At 39.3% G+C, this 16,733-nt stretch overlaps 2 protein-coding genes and 1 pseudogene across 4 annotated transcripts in view; 2 read left to right on the top strand and 1 right to left on the bottom strand.

Annotated features, from left to right (window-relative positions):
- RP9 (RP9, pre-mRNA splicing factor) overlaps positions 1 to 16,733 on the top strand; it is a 167,805-nt gene that overhangs the window by 29,396 nt on the left and 121,676 nt on the right. The window lies entirely within an intron of this gene.
- LOC111741276 lies at positions 4,734 to 4,852 on the bottom strand (annotated as a pseudogene).
- Positions 7,026 to 16,733, top strand: part of NT5C3A (5'-nucleotidase, cytosolic IIIA) — a 48,015-nt gene continuing 38,307 nt past the window's right edge. The window contains exon 1 of one of the 2 annotated variants that reach the window (XM_011362471.2): positions 7,026 to 7,281. In XM_011362471.2, coding sequence (XP_011360773.1) covers positions 7,144 to 7,281 — 138 coding nt within the window. In that variant the 5' untranslated portion in view covers positions 7,026 to 7,143. The remainder of the gene's footprint in view (positions 7,282 to 16,733) is intronic. The other variant, XM_011362473.2, reaches the window with a different exon arrangement.

The raw sequence follows: 16,733 nt of genomic DNA, 5'->3' as shown, positions 1-16,733 counted from the left end.
AGGAAAAAACAAAGATACTTCCAACCAATGTCCTTTCTTTATGTTAAGAAGAACAAATTAGTCAGGTTTTCAAAAGTTTTGATAGAACGAAAGCAAAAATATATAGCAGATCAATAGATTTATAATGAATATTAACATGTAAAAGTTTTTGAAAAATATTTGCATCACTCATTATTACTAATTGCGTTATATAACCATACAAATGGGCAGATGATCAAATTTTAAACCTGGCAGCAAATCTTGAAGAAATTCAATAAACCGTGTTATTACACTTTTGTTGATTTTTTTTTTAATTTGAAAGAGAAGTAACAGTATTTAATAAATGTCCTATATTCTCACTTATGTACTCCAAATGCATAGGAATATTGTAATATACCATACTATTAGACCACCAAAGATAGAGCATTCTCTCGCAGCCCAGATCTAAATGTTCCCCCATTTCTCAGCCTGAAATACTCCCTAAATCACTCTGAATCCTCTGATGATCCAGAATCACTGTAGATATTCTCATGTTTTCTTTGGACCTGCTTCTTATCACCTGGGCTCTTTTAGCTTCACACTGAAACAGCTTTACCAAACCCATTCCAACCAAGTTTCAAGAATATTGCAGAAACCAAGTTCCGAGTTCGTATGTATTCCATGATATTAGCAAAGGTAAATACGAATAAATCATCAATAATAAAGCCATTAGAAAAAATAAATAAGACAAAGCAGAAATGAGCTGAAGTTAAAAAAAAAAAGTAAACAAGGGACATGAAAAATTTAAGTCAACCTGCTCATCGATCCTACTTATATTTGCGTCCATATTCCATCAGGTTACCCAATTACTGTTTGGGTGTACCGTTTAGCTACTTTTGGTTTCATTCAGATACGAGAAACTAGTTCTCTAATCCAATAACATACTACAATGGTAATTTGTATTCAAAAGAAGGATGAGTGAGAGTATTAGCCCTACCTTTCACCCATCTGAATATACCCAACCTCTGGCATTATGCCAAAACGTACCAATATGCCTCTTCAATCATTTAAGGAATATTTCTTGAGCACCTACTATGTGCCAGGCACACTTCTTTGTGTATGTATGTGTGACAAATTTTAAAACAGGATTTTGGTCATGCGGGCATAAGAAGCAAAGCAATTGATACATACCCATTTCAAAATTTATTAACTACTATATAACTGGACACATTCTAGCACGTTTTTAAAATGTGTGTGTGATAAGGATAGTTAACACAAAATCTATCCTGTTAACAAAATGTTTAAATATACAATACGGTATTGTTAATTATAGTCACAATGTTGTACAGCAGATCTCTAGAACTTATTCATCTTGCATAATTGGAAATTTATACCCATTGCGCAGCAACTCCCTATTTCTCTCTCTCCAGCCCCTGGCGACCCCATTCTACTCTCTGTTTCTAGGAGTGTGACTATTTTGGATGCCTTGCATAGGTGAAATCATGCAGTATTTGCCTTCTGTGACTTGTTTCTTGTGGCTTGTTTCACTTAGCATGTCTTTCAGATTTAACTATGTTGTTACATATGACAGAATTTCCCTATTTTTTGTAGGCACAGTTCTAAAATACTGAAAATACATTTAAAAAAAAAAATCTCTGCCATTAAGGAGTTTGTTCTAGCAGGGAGAGAGACACAGCAAACATAACAAGTGAATAAATTATATCATCTGATAGAGGCCGTAAGTGCTATGGTGAGTGAAGGGGATCAGAATTGCCAGAGCTGGAAGGATTGAAATTATATATAAAGTGGTCAGCATAAGGCCCACTGAGAAGGCGACCTTTGAGTTTGAATATTTGAAGAAGGTAAAGGAGAACATAGGACTTTCTGAGCAGAAGAAACAGCAATGCAAAGAACACTCAGACAGAAGCGTGCCTGACACGCTAAAAAAACAGGAAGGAGCCCACGGTGACTGGAACAAACATAAATAAAGGGCAAGGTAGGAGGAGATGACATTGGAGAAGTTAACCAGGGACAGACTGAATAGTCTTACAGCTCATGCGAGGACTTCAGCTTATGCGAGGACTTCAGCTTTTACTATGAGTGTACTGGGGAGCTACTGGAGGGCTTTGAGCAAAGGAGTGATATCATCTGATTTATTGGATGAAGGATCATGATGGCCACCGTGCGTGGGGAACAGGCTACAAATGTACATGGATAGATTTGGGGGAGACATTTTAGAAGCCTGTTGCAATAATCCAGGCAAGAGACGATAATGGAATAGACCAAAATGGTAGCATGGAGGTAGGAAGTAGTCAGATTCTGGATATATTTTGGATCCAGGTGATGTGTGTGAGAGAGAGGTCAAGGATGACTCCAAAGTCTTTGACAATAAATATTTGAATAGATGAAATTCCATTAATGAGAAGGAGAATACAGCGAGTGGCAAAAGTTTGGAAGGAAGATTTGAGTTCAGCTTAGCACACGTTAAGTCTGCAATGTCTGAAGGTGCCAAATAAAAAGGTGGCTTCACCTATCTATGGTGTAGGATGCAGCTCTGAGAGAGAGTCATCAGCATACACATGGCACTTAAAGTCGTAAGACAGGAGATCTCTTAGGGAGTGAGGTATAGAGAAATGAAGAGGTAGAAAGTCTGGGCTCTAGGGTGCTACAGAGATCAGAGCTAAGAGGAGGAATCTGCCAGAAAAATGAACAAGGACATCCAATGAGATCAAAGGAAAGTCAGGACTGTTACCTGAAAGGAAATGAAAAAAGTATATCAAGAGAAAAAGTGAGACCAGCAATAGGAAATGTTGCTGACACACAAAAAGAATGAAGACTTAGGGGTATGAGCTCCATTTAGAGACACAGCCAAGGACAGAAAGTGACCCTTTGCACACATTCTGTGTCAGTCAGTTCAAAAGGAGTCTCAAGGATTGAAAATAGGAGGGGAAGATCTGCTCAACATCCAAAGGGGTCTTTTTATCTTATGCAGGCAGAAGAGAAAACTTCATGGGCCTGTCTAAAAAACATGTTAAATATGTTGGTGAAAGAGTACAGTTTTTTTTTTCATTAATGCTATTGAATAATATATAAAAATCAAAATACTTAGATAAGAGATCTTGTTTTCTAAGTTTGAATTTAAACAGAAGTAACTATATCAGGTAAAAATCGTTGTAATTTGACAATGGCCTTGAACACCTTAGTGAAAAAAAATCAGTCAAGTTGCTAGAATGAAAATTGTCTCCAATAAGCAAAACTACCTTTCTAACATTGTTAATAAATAGTCTATATCAAACTAATTTCTCACAAACTTCAAACATAAAATTGAAGATTTACTTCTATTGACAAAATAACATTGGCAAACTTTAACTTCTTGTTTCTCCTGTTCTATCCATTCTCTTTAGTCACTCTTACCCATCTTTAACTTCTTAAAGTTCCTTAAAGCCCCCAATTACAATTTAGCTCCTCGTTACTCTAAGTGTAGTGCCTGGACCGGCAACAAGCATCACCCAAGAGCTGGCCCCACCCCAAACAACATCCCCAGGTGGTCCACATGCACCTTAAAGTCAGAGGTAGAGAAGCGCCGCTGGAACCCGTACTTGATGGTGGAAGTGGATATTTTCTTAGAGTAGGACTTACCTCTTCTTTTTTCCTAGGACCTCTGTTAAATTACCTTCCAAGGCAAGAAGAAGACCATTATTTTTTAATCAAAGAACTTTCACAGCTAAAAAGTTGCCCAAAATCATTTGGTGCACTCCTTTTGCAGGATACGAAAGCAAGGTCCAGAGATGTTACATGACTCTTCTATGTCACATAGCAAATCACAGAACCCTGCTTGTGCATGCATGTCCTCTTCTGAGTCTCTAGATGCTTTTAGGCTACCATTCCACAACTTAATACCCCCAAAAATGAGAGAGCAGGTGTTGGTGGTGTGTTTTTAGTTTTGCTTCGTGTTGTTTTAATTTTTAACAGGAGTATTAGTGGGAGGAGCCTATAAACCTAGGTCCAATAAATGGCTCTTCCTCACAAGATCGCTACTTAACTATTTTAAACCCAAAGTATGCCAATGATCATTCCAGAGCAAAGTGTAATAAATTCCAGTAAGTCGAATTCCAGCATATTGTTTCCTATGGTTCCTGCTATCCCAAGTGCATTGTGTATTATTATGGACAGTAATTACTGAAAAATAAAGATTTACATACTTAAAGAGTTAATGAAAAAGAAAGAGAGAAAGAAAGAGAGAAAGGAAGGAAGGAAGGAAGGAAGGAAGGAAGGAAGGAAGGAAGGAAGGAAGGAAGGGAGGAAGGAAGGAAGGAAGGAAGGAAGTAAGGAAGTAAGGGAGGGAGGGAGGGAGGGAGGAAGGAAGGAAGGAAGGAAAGAGAGAGAAAGAGAGAGAGAAAGAGAGAAAGAAAGAAAGAAAGAAAGAAAAGAAAAATCAACTACATGGGCTGATGGTCAGTAGCCACCCTGTGTTTCCCAGTCTGCTAAAGGCTTCAGAGACAGAAACCAAAAAATCTCACTTGCGGACAGACTGAGTTTCATTAATTTCCTTTTCTAAAAAACTGGTAGATTTTTAAAGGACAGTTTTAAGATGGAGCCGATAGTATATCTGAACCTCACTTAAGTTTTCTGAGTATCCTTGTTGTTATCAATAAGATTAATAAAGATTATTCTATTCATTTATTTATTTATTTTTTAGGCAAGGTAACCTTTGGTTGACTTCATAGATTGCAAGGACCTTGTCAGTTTATAATCCCTTACCTTTTTATTTTTTACGCCTACAGCACCTGGTCTTCCCAGGTGGTCTCTCATCTAAGTACGAACCAGGCCCGACCCTGCTTAGCTTCCAAGATCAGATGGGATAAGGCTTGTTCAGGGTAGCATGGCCATAGACAAGATCATTCCATTCAAACGAAGCAAGTGTGTTAATAATAAGTTTATATCAAGTTCATTTTTTCTTAATCTTGGTCTTAAAATCAGCCAAATTAATCTAAGTGGCTATGGTCTGCAAAGTAAAGAGGGAAGTGTAAGCAATAATCCTATTGCGAGGAGAAATTCTGAGCATCTTACTTCAATCACAGGCTGAAACTGGCTTTTTTATTTGCTGGGGATTTGTTGAAGTGTAGATCACAGGTGAGGATGCTCAAGCATCATGTGACATTCCTCAGTGGACTCCGTTAAAATTCTTGTCACCTTTTTCTCAACTATGTGCACAGGATTTCAAAAATATTGTGCTTGTAATTAAACGAAAAGACAAAACAAGCTAACGTGCATCCTAAGAAACTGATTACTCTATATCCCCCAAATCATAACATGGCATCAGAGGATCAATCTTGTCCACAAAACAAAACACAAAAAGGGCATCTTGCACCTGAGGATTAATTCTAGGCTTGTCTTCTTACCAGATGCCTGGTCAGGTGGGCCTGCCCCATCTAAGAACCCCTTTCCCTCTCATTCTCCTGCTCTAACTTATTCTACATGCCGGGCAGAGAGCCTCACCAAGTGCACCACCAGCTCCACAGAGTTCGAACGACCCCAACAAGAAACTTCCCTGCATTCCTTCTCTGTTATCCCTAAATAGAAAAAAGGGGACACTGCATCAATCCCTTGGAAGAGACCAGGCAGGTGAGAACGAGTCTTGGGCTCCCAAAGAGAAAATGATGGAAGATGTGGTCATTGGGATGTAGCAGAAAAAGGACAGCTGTGGTGGAAGGGAAACCTCCAGCCTAACTCCAAGCCATCTTCACCCTGTTGCCATAGCACTTCTTAAAAATTTGTGGTATAGAACACATATCATTTACCAACTTAACCATTTTAAATGCACTGTACAGGAGCATTAACTATATGCACATGGTTGTGCAACAGATCTCTAGAACTTTCTCGCCTTGCAAAATTGAAACTTAATACTCGATTGAACACTCCTCCTTCTCCTCTTTCCCCAGTGCATCAACTGCTTTCTGTTTCTAATAGTTGGACTACTTCATATAAGTGGAATAACACAGTACATACTTGTCTTCTTGTGACTGGATTATTTCATGTAGTATAAAGTCCTCGAGGTTCATCCTTATTGTTAAATGTTGCAGAATTTCCTTCTTTTTAAAGGCTGACTAGTATTCCATTTTATGTAAATACCATATTTCTTCATCCATTCATCTGTGCATGGGCATTTAGGTTGTCTCCACATCTTTGCTATTATGAATAATGCAGCAATGAGCATAGGAATGCTGATATTTGAGTATCTGCCTTCAATTCTTTTAGATAGCTATCCAGAAGTGAGGTTGCTGGATTACATGGTAATTATGTCTTTAATCTTTTGAGGAACCTCCACACTGTTTCCCATAATGGCTGCATCAATTTCTATTTCGATGAACAGTGCACAAGTTTCCCATTTCTCCACAGCCTAACACTTGTAATTTTTTGGCTGTTTTATGTTTGTTTTTTGATAATGCTTATTCTAACGTGTATGAGATAATATTTCATTGTGGTTTTAATTTGCATTTCCCTGGTGATTAGTGATGTCGAGCATCTTTTCATAAGCTCATTGGCCATTTTTCTATATGAATCTATTGTTCCTTTTAAAATTATTTTTTTTTATTGTTGACTTATTGGAGTTCTTTACATACTCTTTGTATTAACTCTTATCAGACATATGGCTTGAAAATATCTTCTCAGATATCGTTAGTCGCCTTTTTTACTCTGCGGATTGTTTCCTTTGCTCCGCCGCAGTTTGTCATAGCCCTTTACAGCCAACGCTACTGCTGCAAATTGGAAGGCTGCACCCCAATGCCTTCTGGGGGTCGTAGTCCACAGGACTGGCTGAGGAGGATGGAAATTGGAGGGTTTTTCTGAGTGCCGTGGTAGGAATCAGATTTCTACTGAGTGGGGCTAGAACGAACCACTGCCCGGGCCTCATTAGCAGAGAGAGACAAGTCGTACAACCCCTTTTTCCGTTCTGGGACAGTTCCTGTACGCGCCTCCCGCCTGGGCCTCCGACGCAGGCCACACCCACCCGCTGTCCCCGCCCACGCCTTTCGGCGCTCGTGGGCGGGGCTTTCCGTGGGGGCGTGGCCCGCGCGGAGCGGTGGAGGCGGGGTGTCCGTCCTTCTCCGCGGGCTCGGCTCCTCGGGACACCCGCGGCCCAGCGACCTGTTCTTTTCGGCCGAGGTGGCGCACGAGGTTCCGTCCATGGACCGGGCGGCCGTGGCGCGGGTGGGCGCCGTAGCGAGCGCCAGCGTGTGCGCCCTGGTGGCGGGGGTGGTGCTGGCTCAGTACATATTCACCTTGAAGAGGAAGACGGGGCGGAAGACCAAGATCATCGAGATGGTGAGTGCGGGGACTCGGCTCTGGCGCGCGAGGGGCCGTGGGGCGGTCCGGCCAGGCTCGCCTTCCCATGCTGGCGCTGCTGGAATGCGGCGGGCGCCCTGGGGACCTGTTGGCCCGGCGTGGGGCGACCCCGCAGGCCGGGTGAGTTGGTCGGGACTCTTGACGGCGGCACTCGGGTTCCCGTGGCCTTTGTTTTGTCACTAGTTGAAATAGAGGCAGCAGATAGGCGAAGGAAACAAGCTACCTCCGGCTACAAAACCCGTTTTTCACGAGCTAAACTGAACGTCTGGACAGGTGTCTCCCTCCTTCCTGCATCCTGCGAAACCATGGCAACTAATCCAATTCTGACAGAGTTGTTTTTGCACCTCGGCTAGGATGAGTTAGGCTAGAAAAGATGTAATTTATCAGTGGTTAAAAGGATGCCATTAATCCAGTTGGAGTTCAGAAGTTTATTTTGTATTTGAATGTTATTTCTTCTTGTCTCAAACTGCTAGGAAGTATCTTTGTGTTAATTTTTCCCTCAAACCTTTTGCATTACATTTAAAAAATCTATTTCCAATTTTATTGTAATAGAGTGTTTCAAGAATTCTTTTTGAGGTACATTGTAAGCATTATTTCCTCCAAAGTCGGGAATATTTTTGTTTTTAAGTCAGTCAGTTCATCACGACAAGTTACTCGTTGCGTTGTGTTCTGATGTACTTAGTGAAATGCATGATCTCAAGTGAAGATCTTGGGTCAAAATTTTATGACAAATAAGTGGACACCCTACCACTCTGTTAAACAAAAATCATTTTAGGTTCGTATACTACTTAGAATATTTCAGCCACAGTCACATGTTCTGATCAATCAAAGAAACTTATCTGTCCTGTTGGTTGCTATTGGCTGCAGGTTGAATGCAGAAATATTTTCCATGACTATAAGTAAAAAAAAAAAAAAAATGTTAACTCCCTCATGTCTCACATGCCAATAAAATTCCTAAGTTTTGTTTATTGCTCAATTAAATTATTTTGGTTTATTACTTCCTTTTTCTATTTGTATGCCCACAGCAGCAAATGTTTTTATCTCTGAAATTTCATTTTGTATATGTTGCTGTCCTGCCTAGAGAACTTTGATGGCTTCCTTTTACCCCAAATCAAAAATTTATGATATACTTATGAAAAGGAAACTAATTGCTATACTTTCCTGTGTGTACTTAAACTTCGAATGGAGCTGTTGTACCACTTCTCTAAACCAAATAGAGCTGAAAATGCTTTCACAAAATCCCACAATGATACCATCATAAGCTTGCCATCTTTGTGAAAAATAATGAAAGCCCATCAGGCAGACCAACTGTATTTATTTGTATAGAAATCACTCGATCTTTACATATATATATGTATAATGTTCTATTAATTCAGATTTTAATTTTTGTGCAGAGTTTTAGTAGCTATTAAAAGGAAAAAGTCAGAAGAGCTTGATGTTTTTTAACTTGTCATTTTAATGGCTTACTTCACATGGGCTAAACATTTGATTGGGAATCTGAAGACCTATATTCAAATTCTCGTTTTATCTCTTGGTAATAGCTGTATTTTTAGGGGGCATGCTCTGCTCACCCCTGAACACCCCCACCTTAGCAAAGCTGTACAAACCTATGCATATCCACTGGTCGCAGGTAATAGAACCAGCAGTAACTACCTAACCAACATGGGCCTACCAGTAGCCTTCTTGGTAAACAAGTGACTTCTGGCACTGGCATTGCGAGCAAGGAAAGCGGCTACCGAAGTAACATCCTTGAACGCATTTGCATTTTCCCTCAATGTCAGGTTTAATGAGTGGAATCTTCCCAGATAAAGCAATCAGGTATCCACACAGGTTAACACATAACACAGAGGGGAAGGACAGAGTCTTAGGCGACAGCAAAGTGATGAAAGTCCTTAGCATCTCCAAAGCGAGTTCTGTTGACCGTTGGCACGGATGGTTCCGCATCCGTCCCAAGCCAGCGGCTACCATGGACAGAAGGTCGGGCTTCAGCCCTCAGTGTACCCTTTGTGATGCCCTCGGGCCATGTGTGAGCATCTGAGGTGTTCAGCTTATATGGTCCTTACAGAGTGGAATCCTTAGGCTTGCCAGCTCCTGCAGTCATGGCTTATGGACGGCAGCCTGGCTGACATTTTTGTGGTTGGGCGTTTCACCTTAAGGGTGTTCCCATTCTGTGCCAGTTGACATTGCCATCATGGCTCCCATGGAATCTTTTGTAAAGTCCAAAAAGTCCTCAATTCTTTCTGCTCTGTACACTGAATTTAAGATAATGCACGGCTTCAAGAGTTTAAGAGACACAGGGGAGTTGCTAGTGGGCTGTGCATGCTGCAGCCATAACGTGCTGTAGGGCAGCAGGATAAATATACAACGGAAGCCGACAGACATGCTTCAGAGCTCAGAGGAGCCCTTTCATGAAGCTGCTGTTTCTTTCCTTCCAAGCCCAATTATTCATTTTGTGTGTTCCCAGAGACCACGTAACAACCAGCCCTACCTGTTAATGGAACTAGTTTGGGTAGATTTCTCTACTTTGTGCCCAGATCTCTTTAAGACTACTAATTAATCTAACGTAGTCAATATACTTTGTTTTTAAATAAACTTTATTTTGGAATAATTTTAAATTTACAGAAAAAAATGAGCAGGTAAATAGAGTCCTCTTGTATTCTACAATCAGTCTTCCCTACCACTAACATCTTAGTATGGAATGTTTGTTAAAATTAACACAATCATACATTTAAGATATCCATGCTTCGTTCAGATTTCCTTTATTTTTATCTAATGTCCTTCACTGTCCCAGGATTCCATCCAGAATACCACATTACCTTTAGTCATCATGTGTCCGTATCTCACTTTGGTTGTGACAGTTTCTCAGATGTTCCTTGTTTTTTATATCTGATACAATAAGAAATATATATTTGGTGTTTGTCCTAGCTCCCTGGTACACAGCTTATAAAACAACTGGACTCTGGGGAGTGTTACGAGTGTCTTTTGTATGCTGGTGAGTTGGACTCTGCCATCTGGTGGCCCCAACATGGCTCCACGGTTGGGGCTGGTATCCATCCATAAAGATCAAGGCATGATTGATTAGAAGATTGAGACTTGCAGTGGTTCTGCGCAGCCCGCTTCTGTGAAGCAGGAGCGGGCTGGAATTTGAGCTTTTCACCTCTGGCCAGTGAGTTAATCAGTCTGGCCAAAGTAACAGCCTCCATAAAAGCCCCTAAAGGAGAGCTTCCAGGTTGACAGATGCCTCGAGGTGCTGGGAGGGTGGCCTGCCTGGAGAGTGCATGGGAATTCTATACCCTTTCTCCCACACTTTACCCTGTGTTTCTCTTCCACTTGGCTGTTCTGAGTTGTATTCTTTATAATGAACCCGTAACCATAAGTGAAGCACTCTTGAGTTCTGTGAGTGGTTTTAGCAAATTGTGGAACCTAAGGAGGTGGGTTGTGGAAACCCTCAAATTTATACCCGGTCAGTCCGAAGTATGGTTGGCAGCCTGGGACTTGCAACTGGCATCTGAAGTGGGAGCAGACTTGGAGCACAGAGCCCTTAACTCATGAGATCAGACACTATAGATAGTATCAGAATTGAATTGTCTGGAGGGTTGAAGAATTGGTTGGTTGAGGGGAAAAACCCACACATTTGGTGCCAGAAGTGTTGAAGTATAAAAACATCTTAGAACATCTTACCATCATTTTTCCTTACGAACACTAGTGGGTGTAAGTTTCAGCCACTGGTCTTATTTTCTTCCATCTTTTTTTTTCTCTTCTAAGCTTTCACCGTAAAAACTGTTTTTTCTAATTATGCATTTTTCATAAACTGGGCTAAAAAGATTAAGGTTGCCAAACATGTATGTGCAAGTTTATACATATGGACTCGTAAGTATTTCACACAAATGAAACTGATACTTGGGCGTGAAATCATTGTAAGCCTGGATTCCTTCCTCCCCCAATCCTTCCTTGATTCTTAGAGTTTCGAATCCTTCCTTGTATCTGTTGACCATCACTTCTCAGTTTAGCCCACCGTTCCAGTCAAACATGCCTACTCAGATATGACCAGTTCCTTCAGATATCACTTCTCAGTTTAGCCCACCGTTCCAGTCAAACATGCCTACTCAGATATGACCAGTTCCTTCAGATATCTCTTCTCAGATGAGACCTTTTCAGCCAGGAATGGCTACTTTCCCCATAAAAACAAAGATTCTAGAACAAAGTATGAGTACTGACTACAAGTTTACTGCCAGACAGAGAAACCCACTCCAACAGAGTTTAGGCTTTGAAAGGTAAGGCTCTAAGGCTGGGGAATGTAATCACACTTGTGTTTCATAGAACTTTTATATTGAAAGATACATGACAACTTTATTTTTTTTTTTATTTGGTTGATATTTATTCATGGACATTGCTTTCACATTTTGTATTCTATAGATAGCATTTATCTGCTTTCAAATTAATTTAGCTTAAATATAAAAGCATTAACAACAATAAAATTTTCTAGAAATAGTAGGAACTGTAGCTTTTCCTCATAAAAGAAAAACCCAGTACTTGAAACTAAATAAAACTGTTAGTGATGAAAAAGACAGCAGTGTCCAAATTTGAGTACAGAATGTGACTTCTAAAGAAGACACTTATGGAGAATGTTTACACCATTTGGAAATGTGTTTGGTTAGTCATCAAGGGGTTGGGACAGCACCGATGAAACTCCTTTCTATTTTTTAGATAGGATGCAATCACTTTCAAGAAGAAATTAAAGTAAAAACATTTATTTTAACACATATGTGCTCTATGTGAGAACTCTTCCTGGATTGCGGTGGTAGAAATCTCGCAAGGTTTTTTACCAGTTATATGTGAGTGAATGATATCTTTCCTGTCCCACAGCTAACTCCACAGAGCTCAACCTTTCTATAGCTTCAAGAATCTCAGTTTTCCCTCCTTTCTTTAGTCATTGTTCTTGTTAGATAGGTTATACAAAAGTGTAGGTTTTATTTGTTTTTATTAAATTTTGAATTTGACTACCCAAAGCTACTTTGATCTCTCAGCAAAGTAAGTTAGAATTTGGTGTTCTGTTGTATTTATTCCAGAGACTAATCCAGAAAACTTAATGTCATATAGGATAGAAAATGTAATGCTTTTAATATATTGATAACAAGTTTACCAATTTTTCCAGTTCTTTATAATCCTCTGTGGTTAATTTGTGCTTTTGAAGTTGTTTTAGAAAGCTGAGAATTTTTTTTTAATCTAAGATGTTAAAAGAAAGCTCTAAAACTGACTTTCAGATTTAAGGCCCATTGTTCTCTGTTTGGGGTTAATGTAAGTTGGAAACAGACCTTTCCCTGTAGGAGTTTAAAAGCTAAAATATATACGGATCTCAAACTAAATTACATTTATGGAAAAGAATGACTTCATTTGGCAGACTCTGCAGTAAACAGCACATTTCCAGTTTCATATACTCGCTGAGGCAAATGGAATTATAATCTTTAAACTCGAGAGATTAAAGATTTTATTATCAAAAAATGGAGTTAAATTACACGATCTCTAAGATTTCCTCTATAGATGTGATTCGTATGTTGAATAGACATGTTGCAAGGCATGTAGATAAAACACAACTTTCTTTTTCTCTCTAGTGGCCCTTTTAAATTTTACTCAGTGTTGGTATTCTTTCTTACCTCTGGCGAAAACTTTTTGCTTACTTTTAGGTAAAAGACAGCATTTTAAAGTCACAAGAAGTCAGTCCATTACTCACAATTTCTGGGCCAGTTTAGTTATGAACAGGTGCGCAGTTGTCCATGGTCTTTCTTGCTGGGACTAACCTCGAAGCACCGTGTTGAGAGGGAGGTGACAAAGCATCAGAGCAGCCTGGACTAGCCTGTCAGTACGTGGAGGACAGCTGCCCTCAAGAGTCATCGGGACCCACATTGGACTTTGCAGACTTTGTGTGAATGAAAAATAAACTTTTTTGTGTGTTTAGGAACAGAGATTTTTGTGTTGTTACTGCACCTAACCCATCCTGAGTAATGCAGACTTCGCCACCACCCCAGGCCATGGCTTACTGCAGATCCGTCTCTCCCCGCTAGTTAATAGTGGCTAGTGATCTGGGTTGGAGCAGGAGGTCCTTCCCCTCCCCTGCTGCTGCTCCTCCCCCACTTAAGTCTCCTTAAGACTTTTGGATCAGTGGTGTGGGGGGGAAGGGAGCAGCATTGAGGAAGTAAAGAAAGGGAAATTCTTATCTGACTGTGTAGGTTTATGTTCTCTGGACCTGCAAGATATTTGCAGTTGACCTTCTCTTGTCCTTTGACTACAGCCCCTTAAAGTGGCAATGAATTTTCTCTTGCACCCCACTCCCTTTTAGCCCGATTTTTTTTTAAGGCATCGACTCCTGCTTTTGAGATCCCTCCCTCTCAGGTGGCTCTTTTAGACTGGATATAAATAGGTTTCTTGGCTGGTTCTCTCCTGTGTGGTCCCCACCCAATCTGGGAAACATTACTCATCCTCTAGCTCTGATGGACTCTGGGAACACAGGCCCATTGCAGTAGAGCCGGTCTCTTTCCCTTTCTTTTTCGTCCATCCTTCCTTCTTTCCTTCCTTCTCTCCCTCCCACCTTCCTTCCTTCCTTTCTTTCTTCCTTCCTCCTTTCCTTCCTTCTTTTCTTTTTCTTTTCTTTCTTCTTTCTTTACTTTTTTCAAATTTCAGCTTTATTGAGGTATAATTAACAAAACTGTAAGGTATTAAAAATGTACATCATGGTGCTTTGATATACCTATACATTGTCATTTTAATGAGATTTGTTTTTTTTTGTTTGATGAGCATATGTCATCTTTTTTTCCTCAAAAGTTATTCGTGCCCAGAGCCAATGTTTAAGACTCTCATAAAAAAAAAAAAAAAATCACTCAGTCTTTTGTTTAGAAAGTTAGATATGTTTTATCTGTAATGAGAAGTAACTGAGTCACACCTTGAAGAAAATGAAAGCTATAAACCCTTCTGTGTCAGTGAATCTCATTAAAATGAGTACAAACTCATTTGAGAAATGTATTTTTAAATACACTTCAGATTTTCATGTGCAGCATTGTGTGAGGATTGCTGTGTTATATAGGATACTTATTGAGTGCCTAATATGTGATTGACACCTTGCTCATGCCTTCTGAGATATAAAAAATGATAAATCTAATTAGCCAATACATTAATTAAAAAGAAATAAGTACACATATTTGGAAAGAGACTAAACTCCTCATTTACAGACAACATAATTGTCTACCTTGAAAATCTTAATGAACCAACTGAAAACCTATTAGAATTAATGAGTTCATTAAGGTGACCAGAAACAAGATTGAAGTACAAAAATCTATAACATTCCGATATACCAGCAAAAACAAGTTGGAAAATACAATAGAAAAAGAGTCCTGTTCACAGTAGTAACCAGAATTAAAAAAAAAAAAAAAAAAAGCGGAAGAATATTAAGCCCTTGCCTTTAAAGAACACAAGGCATATAAAGGTGAAAATGTATATAAGACAATACTCCCTGTGGAAATGGATTCAAATACTTTATTGCATATCTTTTGTATACAATGACTATTCTAGCCATTAACTGGTGCTGGAGTTGGAGGTGGTCAGAGAAAATAGAGTTAAGTTAGTAGGGAAGCTAGAAGAAGTGGGACTTGAGCTGGGCCATATGGTTCAATGAAATTCAGAGAAATAAAGGTTATGAGAGAGCTTTGAGGTACTTGGTAAAGTGATGAGAGCCAGAAGTAGGTAATGAAAGGGACAATGCATGGACAAATCTGGTTGGAACAAACGCTTGTTATGAATTAAGGGATAGTGGGAGAAGGTTTGAAATCTAGCTGGAGTGAAATTTCAGAGAGCTTTCGATACTATGCTTTGAAATTTTCTTGTAGATAATGGATTGTTCATTAAAAGTAGCATTTTATAAGAGTATTTGAGACCTTGCTCCACGACATGTAGTCAGTTTGGCTCAAATAAACTTACGAAAATTTTTTAAAAAGCATTTTATAAATTCTTTTTGACTGGATGTGGAGACAAAACAAGGATCAAAGATGATAATAAAATTTCCCTTCTCAGAGTAACAAGATAAATAGAAACAGATCGGGGGGGAGTAGGATGGAAAAAAGAAAGAAACAGGTGGGAGGGTGGGTTTTGTATACATTAGTGTTTTCAGGCCTGTTGATTTTAAGGTGACAACGTGACACTTGAGTGGAAACGTCCATCAGGCACTTAGAGACAGAGGATGATATAGGGAGAGATGAAGAGTGTTTTGGGAGTTACTCACGTAGAAGTTAAAATTGAAACAGACTCTGGGATATATTTTGAGAAGGAGACAAGAGCTATAAAGGCCATGGACTGAATTTTGCAGAAATGTCTCAGATAAGAAGCTGGAGAAAAAAATTAAAGACAGGAGCATGGTTTTAGGAGTTTCAGGACATTGGGTAGCTTTCATTACCAAAGCCAAACGGGAAATGATAGTTTAAGAAAAAGAGTAATTGAATTGTGGCAGGAAGGACATGAGAGTTAGTCAGTTTTAGTAGGGTGACTGAGTAGTTAAGTGGTCAAGATACACTACTCATTTGAGAACTTTTTTTATAAAATGAAAAAAGTGTGATAATCAGAGAAAATCAGAATCAAGCACAGGGGTTTTCTTTTTTTCCCCAAAGTAAAGGTTGAAAATGTTAGAAAAGGGTCTGATGTTCGCGATTTATATAAAATATAATTTGGATAATGGTTACTCAGTTGTAATTTTGTCTTAAGTTACCATTTGTTACAAAGATTCGCACAAAATTTTAAGAACACACCACAAAATTATATAGTGCTTTTAGAATAATGCTTCTAGCATCAGTTAAGATTATTTTTCTCTATTGGATTCTGCTATGAGGGAATTGAATATTTGTCTCCAATTGGCCTTATAATATTTTTCTCATGTTACTTGAGATGGCAGTGATGTTTTGGGAAGAGCTTCCCCTACCGTTTCAGAAGTGGCCAAAAAAACCCCCAAAACTCAGGATAATTGCATGCTCAAAACTATATTTTATAAAGATAACTTAGACAAGATGGAGTTGAATGAATGAAAAAGGAAATAATTGAGGATATTGGCAGTATTCCTCACAAAAGATGACTAGGAAATGAAGGATCAAAGGATAAACATTCCAGAAATAAAATCAACAGGACTTTGTGGCAGCATAAACTCTGCAGTCCTACCAACCAACCTGCCTTGGATTTGAGTTTCTTCCTCTAGCAGTATGATCGGAGGCCAGTTATCTAAAGTCCCTGAGTCTTTCTTCATCTATTAATTGGGAAATAATAGTATGTACTTCACAGGGTAGTGGTGAAGATGAAATGAGATAGCACATGAACGTAATTGCTATCATTCGAGAGCTTATAATTATGATTATTAAATAGATTAATCACAGCGATGAGGTTACCAGGTAAATGGTCAT

This window comes from Pteropus vampyrus, unplaced genomic scaffold, assembly GCF_000151845.1.
Source record: "Pteropus vampyrus isolate Shadow unplaced genomic scaffold, Pvam_2.0 Scaffold75, whole genome shotgun sequence".
NCBI lineage: Eukaryota > Metazoa > Chordata > Mammalia > Chiroptera > Pteropodidae > Pteropus > Pteropus vampyrus.
This window is presented reverse-complemented; position numbering and strand designations above follow the sequence as displayed.